The sequence below is a fragment of the Ictidomys tridecemlineatus genome, chromosome 10 (assembly GCF_052094955.1).
Source record: "Ictidomys tridecemlineatus isolate mIctTri1 chromosome 10, mIctTri1.hap1, whole genome shotgun sequence".
NCBI lineage: Eukaryota > Metazoa > Chordata > Mammalia > Rodentia > Sciuridae > Ictidomys > Ictidomys tridecemlineatus.
Genome location: NC_135486.1, coordinates 103987241 through 104011372, shown reverse-complemented (window position 1 = coordinate 104011372; position 24132 = coordinate 103987241). Strand labels below are relative to the sequence as shown.

Sequence of the window (24132 nt, the reverse complement as noted above, 5' to 3'; positions counted from 1 at the left end):
GAGCTCTCCCTGCTCTCCCCAAGGGCTTTTTTTTTTTTTTTTTAAAGAGATGTAGAGGGAGGTAAAAGAACACAAAAGAGTTGGTGACCAAAGTGGGAGGTGGCACATGGAGTTGTATTTCTCTACTTTTCCTGCTTTTGTGCATTTTTGAATATTTCCATAAGGCTAGGTTTTAACAGAAACAAAATTATCTATTTTAAAAAGTGCTTCCTGATGCAGAGGGGCACTAAAGGCTGGATGGTTTATACCATTTCCTTCTCAGCTTCAGCCACATCCACTACATAGTGTGGGTGGAGTGACAAAAGGGGTTGCAGCGTGTGAAGACACCAGGTGCTGCAGGGGCCAAGAATCCTAGGCTTCTGTTCACGTGTACTTCTATGACTTCCCTGTAACATGACTATCTTATGCATGCTTCACAGAGGATAGAATGAACTGGGTTAGTAGTCACATACATTAATTTATACATATGCTTTAGAAGAAAATGTATGTGTATTTGAGGCAAATGCTTAAATATTTTTGTTTTTACTAAAGGGGTATGAGCTCAAAAAAGTATGAAAATTATTTGGCTAGACAACAGAAGGGGTTCTAAAATTTCATGACCCACTCACTAGTGCCACAGTGCATGCAGAAATTCTCCTGCACCCAACTCTGCTCTGACCCACAGACATCCTGATCTGCAGGGCACCTGTCTGCCTACTCCCAAGAGCAGCTGCAGATTTCTGCTTTTATTCCACTTCTGATTTTCCCCATAGCCCTATTTCTTTTGGCCTGGATTTATTGATTGATTTCTAAGACTGCAATGTGATATGGGCCAATGTCTAGGTGACCTGACACATAAATCCAAGGAGCCATCATTTTTCAACTAAATCAAAGGGAATGCACTTTTAAAAGGTGTGCAATCCTCTCAGCTTTGGTGGAGAGGTCTCACCACAAACCCAAATGAGAGGTGGGTAGAGGGCCGCGGGCATCATCTGAGGAAACAGCAAGACCTTAGCATCCCTTGCTTTCCCAACCAAAGGATGTTCCATGTCAGTCACACAGAGGAGAAAAGACACAGCAGGGGACAGTGCTGTCTCTTGCTTCTGGAATGCTATCTGTAAAAAGTAATTCACTAGCTAAAGCACCAGAGGTTTCCCACTGAGGTAAAGGTTATGTCCCTGTTCATTAAACAGGATGAGTGAGCTGTGCTCACATTACAGCTTCATTTTGGTGACCTGTTGCTGATACATCCCAAGGACAAGAATCTAGTCTCCTTCAGTTGGGCCTAGGTATAGTGCCTGGGCCAGACATCAGAGAAGTACCTTTCACTACAGAGCCAGTCTCCCAGTGACCATGCCCAATCTAACTCACCATGCACAAAATGGCTGCACAAATTCCTGTTTTAACATGGAATTTAGAAAATCTGGTGGGTTTTTTTTTGGGGGGGGGGGTGAGTAGAGTATACTAGGGATTGAATCCAGGGTGCTTAACCACTGAATCACATACTCAGCTCTTCTTCTTTTTAAAAATATTTTTAGTTATAGATGAGCAGACATAATACCTTTATTTTATTTATTTATTTTTATGTGGTGCTGAGGATTGAACCCAATGCCTCACACATGCTAGGCAAGTGCCACTGAGGCACAACCCCAGCCCTGCTCAGCCCTTATTAGTTTTTATTTTGAGACAGGGTCTCACTAAGTTGCTGAGGTTGCCTTTGAACTTGCAATCCTCCTGCTCAGCCTCCCAAATTACTGAGATTACAGGAGTGCACCACTGTGCCCAGATGTTTGCTCTTGAAAGACATTCTTAACCTGTTCCTATGGTCACTGAATAGTTCCAGGAAACACAAACTACTTCCCAAAGGATAGGACTCAGACACAGTGGGTGAGCTGCCCATGAATAGGAACTTAGCTGTGTCAATTCAGAAGCAACAATGACCCTTGACCTGGCTTTTGTCCTTTCTTGCCAAAAACTTGAATCTGTTGGGAAAGGAGTAAAGTGACCTGAGTTCTTATTATGACCAAGTTTTGGCCTCAGGGTTGGAACACTTGGCCTATGCACTATCAAACTGGGTCAGAAAGGGGCCTCTCTGCATGAAAGGTCATAGAGTAAGTTTGTCCTGGATTGAACCAGAGATGAGGAGCCAAAAATACATCATGGCCCATAGGTTCAAGTTCTCTGCTACTAGCACTGAGAAATAAAAAGATTATTTTCTTTGCTATTAAGTTTGTACACATTTAAACACCTATATACATTTATTTATGCACGCGCGCGCGCGCACACACACACACACACACCCCTCTATGTATTTTCTTCTAGAAAAAGAATGCTCCTGGCCTATAAATCTATATAAGAAACTAAAATCTTCTCAGAACTACTCAGAAGTAAAACTGCAGAACTTACATAGATTATGTGTTGTGTTAAGAATGGGTTTGGGGAGAGCTGAAATGCAGCCAAAACCCCACCAATAGCAGCCGGTCCCCATTCCCTCCCGACCTCTGCTCTGCTTTCCTCTCTTGCTCATCTCAGATATGGCTTACAGGTTTCTTTTTTTTTTTTTTTTTTAATTTATTTATTTATTTATTTTTTAGTTCTCGGCGGACACAACATCTTTGTTGGTATGTGGTGCTGAGGATCGAACCCGGGCCGCACGCATGCCAGGCGAGCGCGCTACCACTTGAGCCACATCCCAGCCCCTTACAGGTTTCTTAAAGTGGATTATAAAGTGACTTAACTGTACGCCTCTCGCTTGAGAACAGAGATAGGGCCTGGACAGAGGACCAGGGACTAACTGATCCCAGCCAGTGCTCCCTCTGGCCCAGCTGCTAAAAAACTTCAAGCCAGAGCATATGCTGCCTCTGGGGCATGCCCAGGCTTGTGGAGGACAGTAGGGCCTGGTCTCTTGATAGGAGTGTCTAAGGTGCATGAAGAATGCATGGTCAAGTCTAACACATCCAAATAAAATAGCCATTATTTTGTTTTCAGCAGAAACAATGACAAATTAATGTAAGTGATTGAGCCAATCCACCTAGTTTGTCTCAGCCTCAGATGAGAGGCATCACTGCTCAACTGTCTGCCTGCATGTCCTTGGCCAGCTACACCAAGGCTTTATCCAAATGCCAAGTGGCATGGGTAAGAAACAAGTGCTTGTCAATCAGTAAGGATGCACTGCTCGTTCCAAGTACAATGTGACAGGTGTGACTCCTTCTCTTGGAGGTAGTCCAGGGTTCTCAGAGCTGAGCCACCAACCTTTGACCCTCTTTGGCCTGTGACCACCCACAGCAGCATGTTCTGGCAGACTGTCATGTCATGTCAATGGACATGTCTATCCTATGCTGTCCAACAAGGTGGCTACTGGACACTTGACACATGGCAGAGCAACCAAGAAAAGGAAATCTTAGTTTAATTTTAACTAGTTTAAATGGCTGTCTGTGGCTGGTGAGGTCCCTAAACCAGAGGACCCTGGACATGTCTGCCAGGCCTGGTACAGACATGCTGTAGCCTGCTAACAAGCACCATCAGTAGTTATACTGGAACAACCAGGTGGGACACCTCCCAACCCCCGTGCCAGGACGCGCGCTCCTTGCCTGCCCCTCTACTGCACCACCTTACGTTTTCAGATGCCTGGCAAATGTGGGCCTGGGCTAGCTCCATGGCGATGACCTTGAGGTGTGGCTGGAGGGCATCCCGTGGGCAGCCTCGAATGACTGAAGCAAGGACCAAAAGGCTAGAGGAAGAGGGTGCCTTCTTCAGCATCGACAGGATCAGCTTCAGAAACACTTCCGGGCTGACAAATGTCCCAATCAGTTCTGCGGACTTCATGCACTGTGTGGGGACATGGAAGACAGTAAGGGGGTTTGGAACACCTGGCCACACTGGGGTTTAAAACACTGGGCTTCACCTGGAGTTTGCAACACCTGGCCACATCTGGGGTTTGGAACACCTGGCTACACCTAGAATCTGGAACATAGGACCTCACCTGGGAGTATGGAACACCTGGCCACACCTGGGGTTTGGAATTCCTGCCTACACCTCAAGCCCCTCATCAGATATTGGTGACTTGAACTTCTTATTAATAATTGGCACAACACACACAGCACCTCCACAGCCCAGATTCTACTTGGTAAGAGAAAGAACAACTGCTGAGATCCATAGCAACTGGGTTGATCTCAAAGAAAGTTAATCCCAAAGGCCACATGCTGATTCCATTTATAAGACACTCCCAGGGTGATATAATACAGAGAGAGGGAGCAGGTGAGGGCTGCCAGGAGGCGGTGGCAGTAGTTGGAGGAGGCCTGTGGTACTGGGTGGCCCTGTACCTACTCCCATGGTGGTGCCCAGAGCCTATAATGGGATGAAGGGCGTGCAGCACCGTGGTTTAGCGATGCTCAAGAGGTGCCCATCACCCTCACTTCTCATCCATCGTAAGATTAGTCACAGATACAAAATAGTGGGGAAAGTAAAAGCTTACAAGCTGTATAGAGACACAAATTGCATACAGACTGGCTCTGTGAAGTGATAAACCTTTAAGTGACGCCAAAAAACTGAAGCTATATTTTGTAAAAAAAATACTAAAAACAATTTAAAACTGATGGTAGTTTTTTGCTTATATTCTTTTTTAAATATTTATTTTTTAGTTATAGGTAGACACGATATCTTTATTTTATTTTTATGTGGTGCTGAGGATCGAACCCGGTGCCTCACATATGGTAGGCAAGCGCTCTACCTCTGAGTCACAACCCTAGCCCCCTGATGGTAGGTTTTGAAAAGTAAAAATACGTTTACATGAGCTGGGCACCGTGGCACACACCACACCTGCAATCCCAGTGGCTCAGGAGGCTAAGGCAGGAGGATCACAAGTACAAGTCAGCCTTAGCAATTTAATGAGGCCTTAAAAGGCAATTTAATTAGACCCTGTCTAGAAAAATAAAAAAGGGCTGGGGATATGGTTCAGTGACATATACATATATGTGCATGTATATAAATATATAAAGAGGGAGAGTTGTGTGAAGGGTATGTATGTGAGAGAGAGAGGGGAAGAGAGAGAAAAGGAGAGGGAGACAGACAGATGACATGAAAGTAGGCTTTAAATGGCTCAATTTTTTTTTTTTTTTGGTATTGAAGATTGAACCCAGGGGCACTTAACTACTGTCATATCCCTGCTCTTTTATTTTTTATTTATTTTTTCTAGTTGTAGATGCATACAATACATTTATTTTATTTGTTTATTTTTATGTGGTTCAGGGGATCGAACCCAGTGCCTTACACATGCCAGGCAAACACTCCACTACTGAGCCACAACCCCAGTCCTCCCTGCTCTTTTAAAAAATGAAAAAATTTACTTAGAGACAGGGTCTTGCTAAGTTGCTGAGGCTGGCTTTGAACTTGTGATCCTCCTGCCTCAGCTTCCAGAGCCGTTGGGATTACAGGTGTGTGCCACCATGCCCAGCAGGAATGTTCTGTATCCTAACTGTGCCAGCCATAACACAATTACCTGCTTGTAACCCAGCCCTGCACACCCCAACAGGCTGAGACTCACCACCCATATACACAAATGGAAACAGGCCACTCACACTGCTAACCACGGCCTTCTCCTCGTCAGCACAGGCCTGCTGCAGGGTTCTGAGGATGATTTCCAAGTGCTGAGTGGTGTGGTCCTCCGCGTGGAGCAGCAGTACTGGCAGGAGCTGTGCAGACTTCACCCTGGTCCCCACTACCCAGTCAGTGATGTCCCGACAGATGGCAGGAAGGACCTTGGAGAGGTTCCTGAAGACCAGCTCCCGACAACCTAGCCCAGGGCGGCTCTCTGGGGATCAAAAAGATGAGACCCATGAGTAGAACCCAGCAACTTGTGTGGAGAGCAACTTATGACACCTTATTCTAGGCACCTGAAGTCCTGAGATCTTACAAATTCAGAATCCCTTGAGACAGAATGAGGCCAGAGTCAGAATTCATCTTGGAGTATTGTTTATGGCTCTGCTGAAGCCTAAGTGATGCACGACAAGCTTCACACACTTAAAGTGTGCATGTGATGAGCTCAGACACAGGGACATGCCTGCAGAACCATCACCAACCCCTAGTCTCCAACACTGCTCTGCAGTGGCCAACCCTCCCCCAACAGCACTGACTGGCTCCCCACACTACAGACCAGACTGCATTTTCTCACATTTTTATATAACTGGAACTGGACAGAGTATATCTTTTTTTGGTCTGGCTTCTTTCACGCTGCATAATCAAGGGACAATGTGTCTGTTCCCTTTTACGGCTGAGAAGTACTCATGATTTGGATGTGCCAGTTTATCCACCAGCCACCTGCTCAAGAGCACAGTCATTTCCGGTTTGAATGCTATGAACTTGAGTGTGCAGGTCCTTGTGTGGAAACGTGCTATTACTTTTTTTTTTTTAAGTTGTAGTTAGACACAATACCTTTATTTTATTTATTTTTATGTGGTGCTGAGGATCGAACCCAGTGCCTCACACATCCCAGGCAAGCGCTCTGCCACTGAGCCACAACCCCAGCCCACATGCTGTTCCTTTTCCCTGGTAAATATCCAGCTGTGAAATGGCTGGCTCATGTGTCAGGTATGGTCAATGTCTTAAGAAACTACCTGACTGTTCTTTTTTTTTTTTTTTTTTGTGGCACCAGAAATTGAATCCATGGTGCTTAACCACTGAGTCACATCCCCAGCCCTTCTTTATTTAGAATTAGAGTCAGGGTCTTTCTAAATTTCTTAGGGCCTTGTTAAGTTGCAGAGGCTGGCTTTGAACTCATGATCCTCCTGCCACAGCCTCCCAAGCTGCTGAAATTATAAGCATGTGCCACCGTGCCTGGTTCCACCTGTTTTCTAAGGTGGCTGCTCCACTTTACATTCTGTCATCAGTGGGTGAGGGCTCGGCTGCTCCCCAGCCTCTGACTTTAGTAGGCTCAGAATGCTGGGTGGTCCTTCCTGCAGTCTGACCTGCAGCTCTCTGATGACAAATAGCTGTGAGCAGCACTTTTCAGCTTGTTTCCTGTTATCTTTCTTGGTGATGCGTCTTTTCAAATCTTTTTTGCCCATTTAAACAAGTTAGATCGTTTTCTTTGAGTTTTGAGATTCAAAATTTGGCATACAAGTCCTTATGCATATAGTTTGCAACAGTTTTTTGTTGTTGTTTAATATTTTTTAGTTTTAGGTGGACACAATATACTAATTCACATTTATGTGGTGTGGAGGATCGAACCCAGTGCCTCATCATGCATGTGAGGCCAGCACTCTACCACTGAGCCACAATCCCAGCCCCTTGCAACAGTTTTTTCAGTCTTTGGCTTGTCTTTTCATTCTCTTAACAAAGTTTTTAAAAAAAGCAAAGGTTTATATTCTTTTGAGGTTCAATTTATTACCTATTCTTTTATGAACTGTGCTTTTGATGATGTGTCTAAGAAAGCTTGCCTGACCCAAAGTCACACCAAAGCTTTATCCTAGAAGTTCTTAGGTTTGAGTTTTACATCTAGGCACATAATGTATGTAATGACCAATCTGAACTGTCAACTTGATTGGATTAAGAGATGCCAATGATTAAGAGGCTTATGGTGTGTCAATGAGGGTGTGTATGGGAATGACTGGCATGTGGGAGAGCCAATTGAAATAGAGACCCTCCCTAAGTGTGGGCAGCACTGTTCAGTAGGATGATGGCTTGGATGGAATAAAAATTGGAAGAACAAGAAAACAGCAGCAGTTGCAAGCTCAATTCTTCTTGAACAGGTTCTTGATTGCTGCTGCAATCATCTTAGGATATTAGACTTCTGCTTCTTCAGTCTTCCAAAGTAGACTCTGCCAGTGATTTTCCAGAGGCTTTCAGTCTTGGACTAGAGTAGCACCATTGATTCCTCTTGTTCTGGGGCTTTAGGCTCTTGGACTGTGCTGATTCTTCCTAGCTGTCCATCCTGCAGGTAGCCATTATGGACTATCCAGCTTGAGCCAACCTAATAAGTCTCCCTTTTATAATTATACTTCCTGTTGATTTTGTTCCTCTAGAGAACCCTCATGCAATGTATCTTGGATTGCTTATTTATTTATTTATTTTAGTGCTGGGAATTGAACCCAGGGTGCTTTTCCACTGAGTCACATCCCTCGCCCTTTATTTTGAGACAGAGTCTTGCTAAGTTGCTTAGGGCCTAAGTTGCTGAGGCTGGCTTTGAACTTGCAATCCTCCTGCCTCAGCTTCCCAAGCCACTGGGATTACAGGTGAGTGTCACTGCATCTGGCTTGGGTTGCTTTTTGTGTATCACACAATGCGTAGACTCAAGTTTACTCTTTGGCCTGTAGACAGTCCAATCACAACAGCATCATTGTTGAGAGACTTTTTTTTTTTTTTCTTTCTCTGCAAAATTGCTTTGACTTTTGTCAAGATCCAGTTGTCTACATGTGTCTGTTTCTGGATGCTCTACTCTGCTGCACTGACTTACCTTTTGCCAAAACCACACTGTCTGGTTTTCTGTAGTTTCATAACAAGTCTTACAGCCAGGTAGTGTTAATCTTCCAGCTTTGTTATTCACTTACAAAGTTTTCCTGGTTTTGGTCCTTTATATCTCCGTGTGAATTTTAGAAAAACAAATTGTTGATTTTTACCAAAACAGCCTTTGAGGACTATGATTAACAGACTTTGACCTTAAAAATTCAAAACAAGACTAAAGATAGCAACGAAACCATGACATGTCAGAATTTAAAGTGTATTTAAAAAAAGAACAGCTTGTACCATAAAAGCCCACTTTTAACTTTTATTCTCATTATTTTTCTATTTTTATACCATATTAGAGAATTAGTTCCAAATGATTCAAATTCTTTTTGGCTATTTAAATGAGCTTGTCATATATATATTTTTTTTAAAACAAAGGGCCAAAGCACAAATAACTATTCTACTGACAACGAAGAAGTCTGTGGAAACAAGGGAAATGCCCAACTGGGGCAGTTGGGAAGGGTCTGTTGGCTACTGGAAGTTGAGTCTGCACAGTATTTTTAAATTGCCGGGTTTGTGCTATGTAGGTTCTGAAGCCTCATTGTCTGCATTTATTACAGCCGACATAATATTCTTTTTTTAAAAATATCTTTTAGTTTTAGGTGGACACAATATCTTTATTTTATTTTTATGTGGTGCTGAGAATCGAACCCAGTGACTTATGCATGCTAAGCGAGTGCGCTACCACTTGAGCCACATCCCCAGCCCCAGACATAATATTCTTTTGGACCAGGTATCAGCAAACTGTGTGGCTCATGAGCCATACCTGGCTGCTGTCTGTTTATAAAGTTTTATTGGGACACAGCCTTGTCCACTCAATCACTACCATCTGAGCTGCTCCGACATCACAAAGGTAGCTGCTCCAGGCCTGGGAAACAGGCTGCCTTTCATAGAAAAGAGCAGACAACTCTGGTCTCCAGCACAGAGACTTCCAACACAGCAGCTGCTGCCACACGTGGCTGTTTAAACTTCAGCTCATAATATGTATATGCATAAACAACTTTGGTCTTCATTCGCATGTCCCTGTCCCAAGTGCTTGACAATCATGTGGCCAGTGACTGCTGCATAGGACAGCACAGAAGCAGACCACTCTGGCAATGCAGAGGGCTCTGCTGGTCAGCACCACTCCAGGTGACGGCAGTTTGCAGATCGACAGAGAGGATATTAGGACAAGGCCTTGGTAATTCCTTTCTTCTCATTAAGACTATGATGAACATCTGTATGTAAATATTTTTATATATCTGATTGCTTAAATTATATTGCTTTAAATGCTAAAAATGGAATGATTGGGTCAATGAGGATGTATATTAGGATCCCCAAATAGAGCCTGTACCAATCTATTTTTCCATAAGGAGTACCATTCTTTAAAAATGGGACTTTGGGGCTCTGGTTGTGGCTCAGTGGCAGAGCTCTTGCTTAAGCATATGTGTGGAACTGGGTTTGATCCTCAGCACCACATAAAATATACATACATATAAAATAAAGTTATTTGAAAAATGGAGGGGGCTTCTGCTTTTCTTTCCTAAAGAAGTAATACAAACCAGATATATTCAAGCAGCTCCCAGATAATGAAGAAGCTATATCTTACCCCTGCCCTGCCCAATTCCTTGTCCCCTCCCTGGAGACTACACCCCACCCTTCCTGTGCAGCCCTGAGAATGGTCTGAGTGCAGAACCACAAATGAACACCCTGCCCTCCCTACAGAAGTGACAGCACAGGGCTGTTCTCATTACCCAGGGTACTGAAATTTCCCCACCAGCATAAGGTATCCGAAGCTCCATCTACCAGCCCTCAAGCCCTGCTACCATAAGCTGTTTGCACACACTTTTGCACATGTGGGTGGGCACAGTTACAGGACTGATTCCTAATCCCAGCAGAACTTCTGGGTCAAGATATATGTGTGTTTTCTTTATTTATCTAGCATGTTCATCTGTTATCTGCCCAACATGTCCAAGACTGTGCTCAGAATCAAAAAGGGGCAGATGACTCTGGGCTAAATTCAACTGCTCATTTGATATGGTGAATTCAAACAACTGGTACCTAAGTTTCCAAAGTAGTAATTTCCAAAATTATCAGGCTGGCAGAATGAAACTTTCTTTCTCCAAATCTCAAAGTGGTTTCCATGGGAATATATAAACAAAATGAACAGGATTTAAGGTATAAACAATCTTAGTTTGTTCTGTGAAATCAGCGAGAATCAAACAATAAAAACAAATGTCAAGTGATCAAGCACAGACACATGCAGAGCTGCAGCTGCGGGGACAGGCAGGCAGAGCCAGGCAGTGGCTCTGGCCTCCCTTCAAGAGCTCCATCATCTCCGCACTCCACTCAGATTCCTGTCCTCTGGCACCCTGCTGTCAAGCTGGTCATCCCCCAGGGGTGGCCTCACCTGCACCTCTACCTGCACCCTCAGGCAGCAGTGGCTCCCGTGAGGTTCCGGTGAGCTGGCCACAAGGCCAGCCCCAAGACTCCACCCACACTGCCCACAGCCCTCACAGCCCACGTGGTGCTGCTCTGGTTCAGGATGCAACTGGGAGTTCAACTCTACCTCCTGCAGCGTGGTGGACAGATGGACTCAGCTCCCTCCAGTGGGGGGTCCTCAACAAGCACTTGCTGAATACATAAGCAGATGGTTAAACTGATTCTTTAGGGGAGCTTCCTAAAGCAGCTTCCCTGGACATAACTTTCATGCTAGAATTCTCCCCTTTAGTGTGACGGCTGAACAGAGGTAAATGTCCACAGCTGTGCAGTCACTACCCCAGTCCTGTTTAGTGCCATCTGCCATCCTAAGAAGTCCCATCTTTAGTTAAAAGGATCTGCATCCTATGTCTGTTGGTTTTGTCTTTTCTACGAAATTTTCATAAATGGCTTCTTTCACTTAGCATGATATGGGGGATTCACCCACACTGCTGAGTGTGTCATGCATCTTTCCTCTGTTTTGCTAACATCCACTGTCTGGACACAGCTCCTGTTTATCCAGTCACATGCTGGCTGGCACATGGGTACTTCCACTTTGTGGGTCTCCTGAGGAATGCTGCAAGAATGCTCACCAACAAGGCTCAGAGGGACATAAGTGTTCATGCCTGTTGAGTGTTACCTAGGGTGGAAGGGTGGATCGTGTGTGTGTGTGTGTGTGTGTGTGTGTGTGTGTGTGTGTGTGTGTGTATCTGACAGGCTAAGAAGTGGCAGTTGGGCTCCAAAGTGGCTCCACCCCTTGCCTTCTACTAGTGATGCATGAAGTCTCCAATTTTTCTTTTCTTTTTTTTTTTTTTTTTTGGGAGGTACCAGGATTGAACTCAGGGACCCTTGACCACTGAGCCGCATCCCCAGCTCTATTTTTTTGTATTTTACTTAGAGAGAAGATCTACATGAGTTGTTTAGCGCCTCGATTTTTGCTGAGGTTGGCTATAAACTCATGATCCTCCTGTCTCAGCCTCCCAAGCCGCTGAATTACAGGCGTGTGCCACTGCGCCACGCAAGGCTCCAATTTTTCAACATCCAAATTCCTTTCCAGATTTGGCTATTTATTTGTTGATTTCTAAAACATAATTCGAGATCAGTTTCTGTCTATCATGCAGCCCTGGCAGCAAAGGCAAACACAGAGAAAGTGCCCTGAGGCCTGAACAATCATTAACTTAAGTCCAGAGTCCAGAACTGCCAGGTCAGGTGCCCAGAAAGCTCAGCAATTATCTATTAATCTTTTCTTAAAAACATAATTGCAGCACTTTAGTGGGCCAAAAAGTGTGAAAAAACAATGTAAGTGGACAGCACCTACACCAGAGAAGACATGGGCGCCTTGGCTGCGCTCTCTCAGAGCACAACTAACAACTCAATTAACAAGCTAATTCAACCTTTAGCAAATCAGACATGCTGCAAATATTTGCAAAGCTGACTCATTTTCATAATTGAAACAATGGGACCTGATGGCAATGGGCAACTGGCAAACTTTGCCAAAATACAGTGGAAAAGGTGAGAAAGTGCCAAGGAGCCCAGAGCTGCGGAGAGAAGGAAATGCCACCTGGGGGAGGGGGCTCAGGACTCGGAAGCCAGAGGTTGGGTCAGAGTTCATAGTTGGGGGAAGGCAGGAGGTGTTGAGGGTCTGGGAATCAGTTCTTCTGCATGGGTATGGGCTGGCAGGACAGTGTGGCAAGACCAGAGTGTACTTAGTGACAGCACAACTTTTGAACATCAGAATCAGCTCCAAATGAGCATTTCTAGCTGGTTGTGGGGCCATGTGGTGCTGCCTGCTGCTCTGGATCCGATGACAGCAACCTTCTTTCATCCCTACCACTGCTCCTCTTTCCAAGAAGAAAGACTAGAATGCTTTCAAAAAAAATAATTAAAAATGGCATGCTAGGCATGTGGTGCACACCTGTGATCCCAGCAGCTTAGGAGGTCAAGGCAGGAGGATCACAAGTTTAAAGTCAGACTCAGCAACTTAGCAAGGCCTTATGCAATTTAGCAAGACCCAGTCTCGAAAGTAAAAAAATCAAAAAAGAATGGGATGGAATCAAACTAAAAGTTTTTTCTCAGCAAAAGAAACAATCTGTGAGGTGAACAGAGAGCCTACATCCTGGGAGTAAATCTTTACCCCTCACACATCAAATAGAGCACTAATCTCTAGGGTATATAAAGAACTCAAAAAGCTAAGCACCGAAAAAACAAATAACCCAATCAACCAATGGGCCAAGGACCTGAACAGACACTTCTCAGATGAGGATATACAATCAATCAACAAATATATGAAAACATTCTCATCATCTCTAGCAATCAAGAGAAATGAAAATCAAAACTACTCTAAGATATCATCGCACTCCAGTCAGAATGGCAGCTATTATGAAGACAAACACCAATAAGTGTTGGAGAGGATGTGGGGAAAAAGATACACTCATACATTGCTGATGGGACTGCAAATAGGTGCACTCATTATGGAAAGCAGTATGGAGATTTCTTGGAAATCTGGGAATGGAACCACCATTTGACTGGACCCAGCTATCCCTCTCCTCAGTCTATACCCAAAGGATTTAAAAACGGCATACTACAGGGACACAGCCACATCAAAGTTTATAGCAGCACAATTCACAGTGGCTAAATCTAGGAGCCAACCTAGATACCCTTCAGTGGATGAATGGGTAAAAAAATATGGCATATATACATAATGGAATTTTACTCAGCAACAAAAGAGAATAAAATCATGGCATTTGCAGGCAAATGGATGGTGTTGGAGAAACTAATGCTAATTAGACAATCCCCCAAAAAACAAATGCCAAATGTTTTCTCTGATATAAGGAGGCTGACTCATAGTGGGGTAGGGAGGGTGAACACGGGAGGAATAGATGAATTCTAGATAGGGAAGAGGGGAGGGAGGGGAAGGGAGGAGGCAGGGGATTAGCAAGGATGGTGAAATGTGATGGACATCATTATCCACAGTTCATGTATGAAGACATGAACTGGGTGTCAACCTACTTTATATACAGAGATGAAAAATTGTGGGATATATGTGTAGTAAGAATTGTAATGCAAAAAAATAAAATACAAAGTACATGTATAAAGACATGTATATTTTATATACAAAGATATGAAAAATTATGCTCTATATGTATAATAAGGATAGTAATGCATTCTGCTGTCATGTATTTAAAAAAAATAAAATCAATAAAGAAAGATTTAAAAATAAATAAATAAAAAGGGATGTGGCTCAGTGGTTAATCACCCCTGGGTTAAATCCCCGGCACCAACCAACCAACCAAAAAAAAAAAAAAAAAACCACACCGTCCAGTCACTGAGAAGCAACAGCTGATTCTGATGAATGCTTTTCTGGTGTGTTCTACAGGGCAATGGTAGAACATGTCATTGAACTGTAGAAATGTCCCATGGGTGAAATATTTCACATGTATTTACCACAGAGAGAGCACAATGACCTCAGGGTGACGACAAAGAGGACTCTGAGGGCAAAGGGTCTTAAGGGTTGTCCGAGGCCTTCTCAGAGCTGGCTTCCTCTGCTGGGGGGAGGTGCAGTAACGCACCCTACACTGACCTGTAACTCTTCTCCCTTATGCCACTGACACGGCCACCTGTACTTTCACTGCTACCACTAACTAGGTCATTGTTCTGACAAGCTGGCTTGCAGTTTTGCTATGGAGCTGTGTGGGTGCCCCATGAGCTGGTACAGAGCACCCTTTGCACAGACCCAGCCGTACCCAGGAGTTGGGAACTTGCCTGGAACTGCATGGGGCAGGGTAAAGGGAGCCTTAAGAAAACCCTGAGCAAACCTGATCTTGGGACAAGGCTTAGGTCCTTCCAGCTGCTTGTGTTTTAAACACAACCCTGCCCACCTCTCAAATCAGGGGACAGTTGGTGCAAAGCCCTAATGGAGCTGTGTTGGGAATACTGGAACATCAACTCCTTCAACTTACTTTCTGCACAACTGAATCAAGTGTAATTCAACTGCAGGCAGAAAAACAGTTTACCAATTTTATAACTTCTTCATTCATGTCTGATAGTGGGCCACCCCTCCATCATTATGTAAAAACTATCATAAACACACAGGAAGTTCATTGGGGCTCTGGGACAAAGTGCTGGATGTTCGTAAAAGCGGAGCTGGGCATAGTCATGCACACCTATAATCCCAGCCACGTGAAAGGCTGAGGCACCCAACACAAACCAGTCCTCCAGTCTCTCTCCTGTTCTCCACACAGTGTGATGCTTCGGACAACTTCCGTTCAAGTCCCTCATCTTTCCAAACACTCGGATGAAATACACTTGGAGGCACAGCAGGTAAGAGCGCACAGGCAGAACACTAGAGCACGGGAGGGCACTGCACAGAGCACTCTGCGTCACCACTGCATTTATTCAAAGACAGCTTCACTTATTTCTAAAACAAGTTCCAAAAAAAAGCAACTCCATTCTTCTGTGTTAAAAGGCCTGGCTGCCATCCACCCCTCTGAAGATGCTCCCTTAGCACTCAAGCCTGGGAAGGAAGACAATCCCAACAGGAAGATAATTCCAGAAAACAAAAGCCTCCATCCAGAACCTGCCGTCGCCATGCCCCCACTGCAGGTTGAGTGCGATGGGCAGACAAGTTCAAGCATGGGCTACACTTCTGTGGGATGCTCACTCAGGTGGACAGCAGACCCGAAGACAGGGAAGGATGCCCTTCCTGTGCCCAGGTGTTGGAAAAGCTGGCAGTAAACTCTGGTGGAGGCTATGTTTCTTCCTTTTTAGGAAAGGGGGAAGACAAGCTGATCAAACCCCTCCAGGTCCCAGGCTCCCTGACCTGCCAGTTATCATATCTTTCAGGAGGAACTCATCCGAGCCACTCTACAAGGCTCATCTGTCCCAGGTCCTGGGCTGCAACAGGGGTCAAGAGCGCTGCTCAGGTGGGAGGTGATGCAAACACATCAGCTAAGCAGCTGTGTGAGGTCAGCTCGAGGTGCAGGGCACAGGGAGGAAGTGAGGCTGTGAAGGAGGGAGGCGTGGAGCTGAGACAGGGTCCTTGGGTGGGGGCAGGGAGTTCAAAGGCAGTCTACCCAGAAGGCACTGCCACACACAGACCCAGCAAAGAACTTGTATCCAGAATATAAGAATTCTCAAAGCCTGTAGGAAAACAAACCCCAGTTCAATACCTGAGCAAAAGATCTGAACAAACAGATAGAAGACACATGGAGGAGCTTAGGAAATAAGCACGGAAAGATCTGACACCACTTGTCAGGGAAAGGTAAGTCACAGCTGCTATGTACCAACAGGCATGGCAATGACAAAACCACCATACTTCAAGGTCACAAAGCACTAGCAGGGCCCAGAGCCACTGAAGATTGCGGAGCTGCTGGGAAGGTAAAACTGGCACAGACGATGTGACAAAGTGGTGTGGCCAGTTTCCTACGCAGTTAAACACAGTTATCAAATGGCCACCAACCCACTCCTCAGTGTTTATCCAGGGGGAAGAAAACATCCACATGGAACTCCATTGCAAATGTCTACGTCTTTATTTGTAATCATCCAGCACCAGAAATGACTCAAATGTCCCTCAGCTAGCAACACAGTGGCCCACTCGTGGACAGAACACTGCTCCCATGGAGAAGCACCCTGTGGAGTGGAGTGAGCTGGCTGTGGGCTATAGACTAGCAACTGATTTCATGCCCACACCACTGGGAAACTTCTGGGACAGAGACTGTTGGCTGTTGCCTGGGCACCAGGGACATGTGGATGATGACGTCATCCCCCTTGGTGGCAAACGTAGTGTTTGTCAAAGCTCTCAGACCTGCAGTGCTGAAGGGTGTGTTTTAGGGATGCAAACTAAGTTGCAATTGAAAGACATCTGGAACACGGCACCAAGGGAAGGGATGTCACAGAACCTGGAGTGGCAGGTGGTGGGCTGGGCACGGGGTTCTGACGGACAGCAGGGAAGGAGTGTGGGCACAAGACAAAGGGTGGTGTGTGTGATAGTTCAAGCAAGAGGCTGACATGACCTGATATTTGATATATTAAAAAAAATTCTAAAGAATTATATTTAGAATTCAAATCTATATACTGAAGAAAAGTAATTGTAGGGGAAAAAAATGCCAAAATCTAATGAAATCTAGTACTTATGTGGAAGTACCAGAAAGCCCCAGGATGCGGCAGGAGAGAGATTTCCCCAAGGACTTGCATGCAGGATGCAGCGAGGGCAGAGCCTGTGTGCTCACTGGTACGGTGTGTCGTACTTGTGTGTTTGCACACACACCTCCCTGTCTCCTTGTTCATCACATTCCAAGGATAGTATCTTTTAAAACAGCCGCTGTCTCCTATGCCTTCTTCCCCTCTCTGTAATGTGATCTTTAAGGATGTCCAGATGCCAGCTACACAGACAGAAGCCTCCACATCCCATGAGGCCAGATCTGTGGCCTAATGACACCTGCTGGGCTTTGTGTGCACTGTGTGGGTGGACCCTGGGTGCCAGTAGAGGACAACCTGACATGTCTCCGTCTCTATATAAAATCAATGGGCATAATGAACCCACATCCGCAGAAAACCACTGTCCAATCGCTGATCAGAGCTCAGCTGAGATCTGTCCAGAACACCCCAAGGTGTTGGGCTTCCAAGCCTAACAGTGCACAAGAAACAGGTAACTGAAGGCAAACAGTACCAAAAAAAGAGTGAAACAAACCTTTCAGAATTCTACTGCCACCCTGGTGCAGAGGTTCATTTAAAAGTAAACTCATAAGCTTTTTTTTGTACTTAGGGATTGAACCCAGGGTGCTTTACCACAGAGCATATCCCCAGCCCATTTTATTTTTTGAGACATGGTCTAAGTTGCCTAGGAACTTGCTAAGTTGCTGAGGCTGGCCTTGAACTTGTGATCCTCCTGTCTCAGCCTCCTACGCCGCTGGAATTATAGGTGGTATGCCCCACCTTGCCTGGCTTCATAAGCAATCCTTACATCAAGGTTCTATATTTTAAGAAAGATGGTCTGTTCTCAAACTGACTTCACTAATCTCAATAAACCCCTGCCAACTAATACTTGTAATTTAGTCCAAAATATGAGTGCCTCCTCTTCACCAGCTTCACAGTGTGGGTGAAGTACTAGAGTAGAGAGATGCTCATCAGAGGGAAATGATGCTGCTGGACTCACAGGCTGGAGGAGAGCAGGACCTCTGTGGTCCCAAACTCAGCAGCACACCCAGCAGGAGTGCATGAAGCTGCCTCACCATTGTGCTCACACCTGCGGTTCTCCTTCTGCACCCAGATCAGGCAAGAGGGTGGTCTGGGAGAGACAGAACCTCTTGCTGAGATCTGCTTAATTTCAGTTGAACTTTTACCTGCTGTTTGTGTTTGTCAGTGTAAATTTTACTCCATTTTAATACACCCTGCATGAGAGTAAAGGGGATACGAAGCAGGAAAAGCCTGAGGTGGACAGGCCAAGAGGCAGGAAGAGCAGTGGAGCCTGATGACAGTAGATAGCACAGGCACCGACATGTGCTCGGGGGAAAGGGGTCATCATGGGACGAGATGGGGAGGCTCCAGTGGAGGCCGGCTCCAGGTGTGGAAGTTGCATGGGAAGATAAAGATCTCATCCAAATGTTTCTGGTTTTGCTCTTGTTTTTAATGGTATTGGCGACTAAACCCAGGGGCACTTTACCATTGAGCTATGACCCTAGTCCTTGTAATTTTGAGACAAGGTCTCACCAAGCTGTCTGGGCTGGTGCCCAACTTGTGGTCCCCCTGCTCAAGGTCCTAATCCCTGAGTAGCTAGAATTGTAGGCATGCACCACAGAGACCAGCTCCTCATACCGTCTGTGATTGATGTAGTCAGTTCTTTTCTTGGTAAAAGGACAAAGCTCCCCCGATCCTACCTAGTTCCAAAACTTCCACTGGCACTAGTAGAGTTGTTGAGAACCCAGCTTAATTCGACCCTCATGTGCACATCTCCTGGGCTCTGTCTGGCCTGGCCCAAGAGGTGTGAGGTGAATATACTAGTGGCACATCTGGACGCTTATGGAAGTTAGGAGCCTCTTTAAAATAAACTGATTCAGAAGAGGGAGAAGCCAAAACAGAGGCATGTGAGGGACTGCAGGGCACAGAGGCCTGCTGCCTGCCCAGGATATGTGAGTGACACTGGCTTACATTTCAGTGGCAGCTGACGCCCAATAAGAGGAAGCACCCCACCGGGAGCCTGGGGCGGGGCACCTGCTGCCTCAGCTGAGCTCCAAGAACTCAGGGCTCCTTCCTCTCGGCTGAAGATTCTCCCACAGCCTTCTCTGCAGCCTGCCCATCTCTGTGGCTATACTCACCTTGCTGGGGGTAGTGGGGTGGTGGGGCCAAGGCGAAGTCTAGCTTGTCCTTCAGATCCGCCTCATTCTCCTCCTGCCACTGCAGACCAATTTTCTCCCAGAGGCTGGTGGCCAACTGCCTGTGGCACGGGAAAAGAGCACGAGTCAGTGTGCGGTCCTGGGGAGTTGCCTGCTGAATGGGGTCAGATCAGTGTTCACGAGTGGACAAGAGCAGGAAGGTACCCCTCCCAAAGGTCCCGACGGGCTTCTGACTGTGAATTAATGGTACCAAGAGGTGACAGATTTCTATCCGTGGCTCAATCAAAACATTAAAAAGATGCAATAATGTCTGTGCAAAAACCACAGAGCCCATCTGTACACCTCAGAAGTTCATGACACCAAACAAAGGGACAGAGCAGGTCTCTAAAGACAGGGGATTCTGAAGTGAAGAGAAACAGCCATCGCTGTACATGACAATTCTGGAAAAGCAAGTCCTGATGAACCAGAAAGCAAAGGAGACCCCCGCTGCCTCAGGAAGATACACCACCCGAACAGCAGGTTCGTCTTGTCAGCACACACACTCACCTGATCTCAGGTATCTCGTCATTGAAGCTACTCAGCAACAAAGGGATGAGCTTGTGGAAAAAGGAGTAGCGATCCCGCAGACTCAGGAGCCAGCCCCCAACCACAGAGGTTACCGCCTGCCGCACCTACAAACAAGAGAGGCTTCACTCTGGGTGAAGAAAATGCCCAGAGTGGCTGCTGTGATGGCCGAGTCCTGCCTCCCAGATGTCCCCGCTACCCCCGAAACAAAGGCATGCTCCATGGCCTGGGCCTGGGCCGGGGGCCTCCTCTGGCAGCTCTGAGAGGAGGCGCTGCTGGGCCCTGCTGCCGTACACACCCTCTGGGCTGTCTGGCCCGGTCCTCAGCAGCACCCTCGCCTCAGCCGTGGCTGCAGAGCCTCCTGCATGGGGCTCCTGGGGCTGGCTGGGTGCCGTCTTGCCCTGGGTGTTTACACAGGCTGTGGCCAACTGCTGAGAGCCATAGCTAAGTAAGAATGACGCATGGCAATTTCCTTGTCAGCCTACCCCATGTTGCTTAGAGGAAGGACTCTCCATTGTGGAAATGGGCTTGCCTTGGACCCAGGTCATTTGCAGTGACATTGCATATATGTTTGAGAAAGGTGACCCTGCTCAGGGACCACGGTGGATCCAGGTTTAGGGAGGATCCTGCTGGATTAGGGTGGGTCCAGGTTTAGGGTGTATCCTGCTGGGAATAGGGAGTATCCCACTCCTGACCCAGTGATTGTCTGGAGTCGGGGTTCTGTTTGTGTGTTTCCACAGGGAGAAGAGCAGCTGATTTGGATTCCAGAGAGACTAACCAAAGCAATTTCTACAGACCAAAAAGAAGATGATTTGACTCAAATCCATAACAGCTGATATGCAGAGCTCCAGCTTGGCTATTCTTACATCTGCACCAGTGATTAACCAGGGTGCTTTTTTCAATATCTATTTTATTATTGTATTTTCCCACATCATAAAGTTCTATTTTATTTTTGAGCTCTACAGACCTAGGTTAATGTTTTTCTGATCAGTTTTATTTTTTGACTGTGGAGTTTTTAAACATTGCAATGGAAATTTCACCTGTGTAAAGCTACAAGGCCTTTACTGTTGTCTTATGTGTTGTACGTTTGTATGCACTCTTGTGTTTTGTGTTGTATGTCTGTATGTGCGTATGTCCATATTTCATATATGAGGAGCGCTCATGAAAAAATGGATCCAAATTTTTTTTTTATTCACGTGATTTAAATGGTTTAATCTAAATTAGGTAAACAGCTGTTAAGGATTGTTTTTAAAGGAGGTTAACAGATCTGTTTGTTTACTTTCACCTTTCCTTTTCATTATATTTAATAATTCTGTTCAGGATAATGTCTCTTTAGCATCATTGCCAGAATTCCTATCTTCATCCCAGTGCCGGTGAAGACAAAGATAAAACCAAACTACAGCTTCTATGATAGCTATCACAGTAAATTGTATAAACTGATGCATCAATGAATATAACTCAACAAGTAATGCTCAATCAAGGAGTCGATTTACTTTGGGAGGAAATGGACATATTGATAGATTCCTCCGCTTTGAACTGCTTGTAGAACTTGCCTGGACTATGTATCATTTGTATGCATTGTGAACTATCTGTTGGTGCAGCGAATTGTGGTAATGCTGGCATATCTTTGCTGATGGTGTCACCAGTGATGCAATTTTTCCTAAGGAGCCGTCAATTGGCTTGGTGTCGTGGCATTTCTGTATCCTCCTCCCTTCTGCTAGTGATGGTCTAAAATTTGGGGGCCAACAGAGGTGAGGCAAAGAACCTCACCCTCCCCCCCCCCACTGGTGCATAGGCCTATCCACAAGTATGGCTATATGCTGGACCGGTAGTCAGTGACAGGTATGATCCAATTGCAGTGGTATCAACCTAAGACAGGAGGCTGACACCTAGAGGTCAGTTTATCTGATAAACTGTCCAATTCAACATATAGTAAGAACCATATGTTGAATTGGACAACCTACCAGGCACGGTCCCTAAGCCACATTGCTTGTTGTTTAATTAATCTGAAGGGGGGAGATGCTGAGAGCCATAGCTAAGTAAGAATGATGCATGGCAATTTTCTTGTCAGCCTACCCCATGTTGCTTAGAGGGAGGACTCTCCATTGTGGAAATGGGCTTGCCTTGGACCCAGGTCATTTGCAGTGACATTGCATGTATGTTTGAGAAAGGTGACCCTGCTCAAGGACCAGGGTGGATCCAGGTTTAGGGAGGATCCTGCTGGATTAGGGTGGGTCCAGGTTTAGGGTATATCCTGCTGGGAATAGGGAATATCCCACTCCTTGGGTTTAGGGCGGTTCCAGGTTTAAGATGGACCCTGCTGGGAATAGGGCGTATCCTGCTGCCTCAGGCACCCGCCCACTCCTTGAGTTCCAGAGAGTATTGGATTCAGAGAGTATTTTGGAATGCAGAGCCCAGTGGAAGTGCTTGTAGAGTGCCGGTGGATTTTCCCAGAAACGTGCGTGTAGAGTGCAGGTGTGAGTTCAGGAATAAAGAATCTACAAGGCTATGAGTGGCTTGTGATTTTGTGCCCAGCTAGACTGCGGCAGCCAACTATCACACACAGAAATCTCTGGTCCCCAAGTGCTAGAGACTGCTGGGGAAGCCACTAGTGCCCCTCGTGCTGATGCTGGCTGTCTGAGGTCACATGAAGGCCTCCCCTGATTCACCTACCACAGAGGAAGAAGACAGGCCACAGTTACCAGATGCCCCATCCCAGCTCCCTAAGAGCAGACACCAGGACATGGCACCATAATTTACTGGGAGAGGGAAGTAGGCTGAGACTAGGAAGGGCCAGGCACAGAGGTGGCTCATCTCAGGCACCTGGGCAGCTCTGGACCTGGATGGTTTCACAGCCATCCCACCCCAAGCAGGAGGCCAACTGTGGTATTGGTCAGTCACTGGCTGGGGCTGTGTGGGCAGCAGGAGGGGATGCTCTCCCAGACGTTCAGGCTGGTGTGGCTCCACCTGGATATGAGCCGTCAGCAGCGACACTCAGGAGTGTGCAGGGAAAGTGGACGTGGGCCTCAACCGTGTCCACTGGATGCTTGTGCATTTGTACTAGGGGTGCTGCTCAGCCCTTGGCTCCAGCAAGGCACACAGATGGGTCATTCCCAGGCCCTGAGGCTGCTACCTGGGACTGGGGCAGTGCCCTGAGCTCTCTGAACCTCATTTTAGCCTGGGGAGAAATGAGAAAGAACAAGTTGTCACTTGGTCCCAGCAAGAACTAAACACATTAGGAGAGGAGAGCACCAGGCACAGTGTGGGACACCCAAGAGGGGCTTAGCAGTCCTCACTCGCTCTCTCACTGTGAGGCACAGAGTAGGTGGCCAGGTTGGCACAGTCCTGGGAAGTCAGGAAGGACACAAGTTGTCCAGAGTTCCCATGGACAACTTCTGCAGCTTTTTGTGAGCCTTAACCATTTAAAAACTAATTTTATTATTAATGTTTCACTGTTAACTAATATGACACTATTATTAACCAAAAACAACACATAAAGACCTGAGAAAAAAATAATCTCCTAACCATGATAGCAACTAGCAAGTGCTCCACCATGGAGTCCTCCTCCCTCACCACCTCACACTCCATGCCATGTGGGTTGCTGCTGATGAATAAGGTGCCTCGGGGCTTACCAGAGCTGAAAGGTACTAATTTATGGTCATAGAGATAAGGGACAAAATCAAGGTTCAGGTAATTCCACATGCTGCCAACATGAAACAACACCTGCCAGTCACAGGGTTTTCACTGAGAAACCACCTGCAGCCCACCCTGTGCCCACACAAAAGAGCAGGAGGTGCCGTAGAGGGAAAGGCACTCATGCTCAGCCGACACACCAGCCGGATCTGAGCACTCGCAGGAGCCCCTTAACAGTCACCTGCCAGGATGCACAGGCAGCAGTGTGAGCCTGGGGCAGGTGAGCTGCCCCTCTCCTGGCGCTGTGACAGGGTCTGGTGTCTGGGTCACCACAGATATGGCCTCTTCTGTAGAAATGAGAATTCACACATCATCCCTCATGAACCAGGACTGTGGGAAGAGTGGGGTTGGGGCCTCTCTTTCCCATCAGCCTCTAGTTAGCCTAAAAAGCCTACACAGTCCAGCCAGCACAAGACAATGCCACCCTGTCAGTCCCCAGCACAGCTGGGAGTTGCTACCTGACTATGCCAATTTTCTTATATAAGCAAAATGAACTCTTGAGAGTTACTTGATCACAGGTCAGGTTTGTGGGTCACAGGGTCGCTGGGATGGAGAATGTCACACTTGGTACCGTCAATATAATCAAACGGGTGCAGGGTATACCCAACCC

General features: G+C 46.2%; 1 protein-coding gene across 2 annotated transcripts in view; it reads right to left on the bottom strand.

The window, feature by feature from the left end:
• Dnaaf5 (dynein axonemal assembly factor 5) overlaps nucleotides 1-24132 on the bottom strand; it is a 54193-nt gene that overhangs the window by 22616 nt on the left and 7445 nt on the right. For both annotated transcript variants that reach the window (XM_005339827.5, XM_040277353.2), the window contains 4 exons: nucleotides 19812-19936; nucleotides 19248-19366; nucleotides 5556-5788; nucleotides 3595-3807 (listed from right to left, as the gene is read on the bottom strand). In XM_005339827.5, the coding sequence (XP_005339884.2) occupies nucleotides 3595-3807; nucleotides 5556-5788; nucleotides 19248-19366; nucleotides 19812-19936 (690 nt within the window). The remainder of the gene's footprint in view (nucleotides 1-3594; nucleotides 3808-5555; nucleotides 5789-19247; nucleotides 19367-19811; nucleotides 19937-24132) is intronic.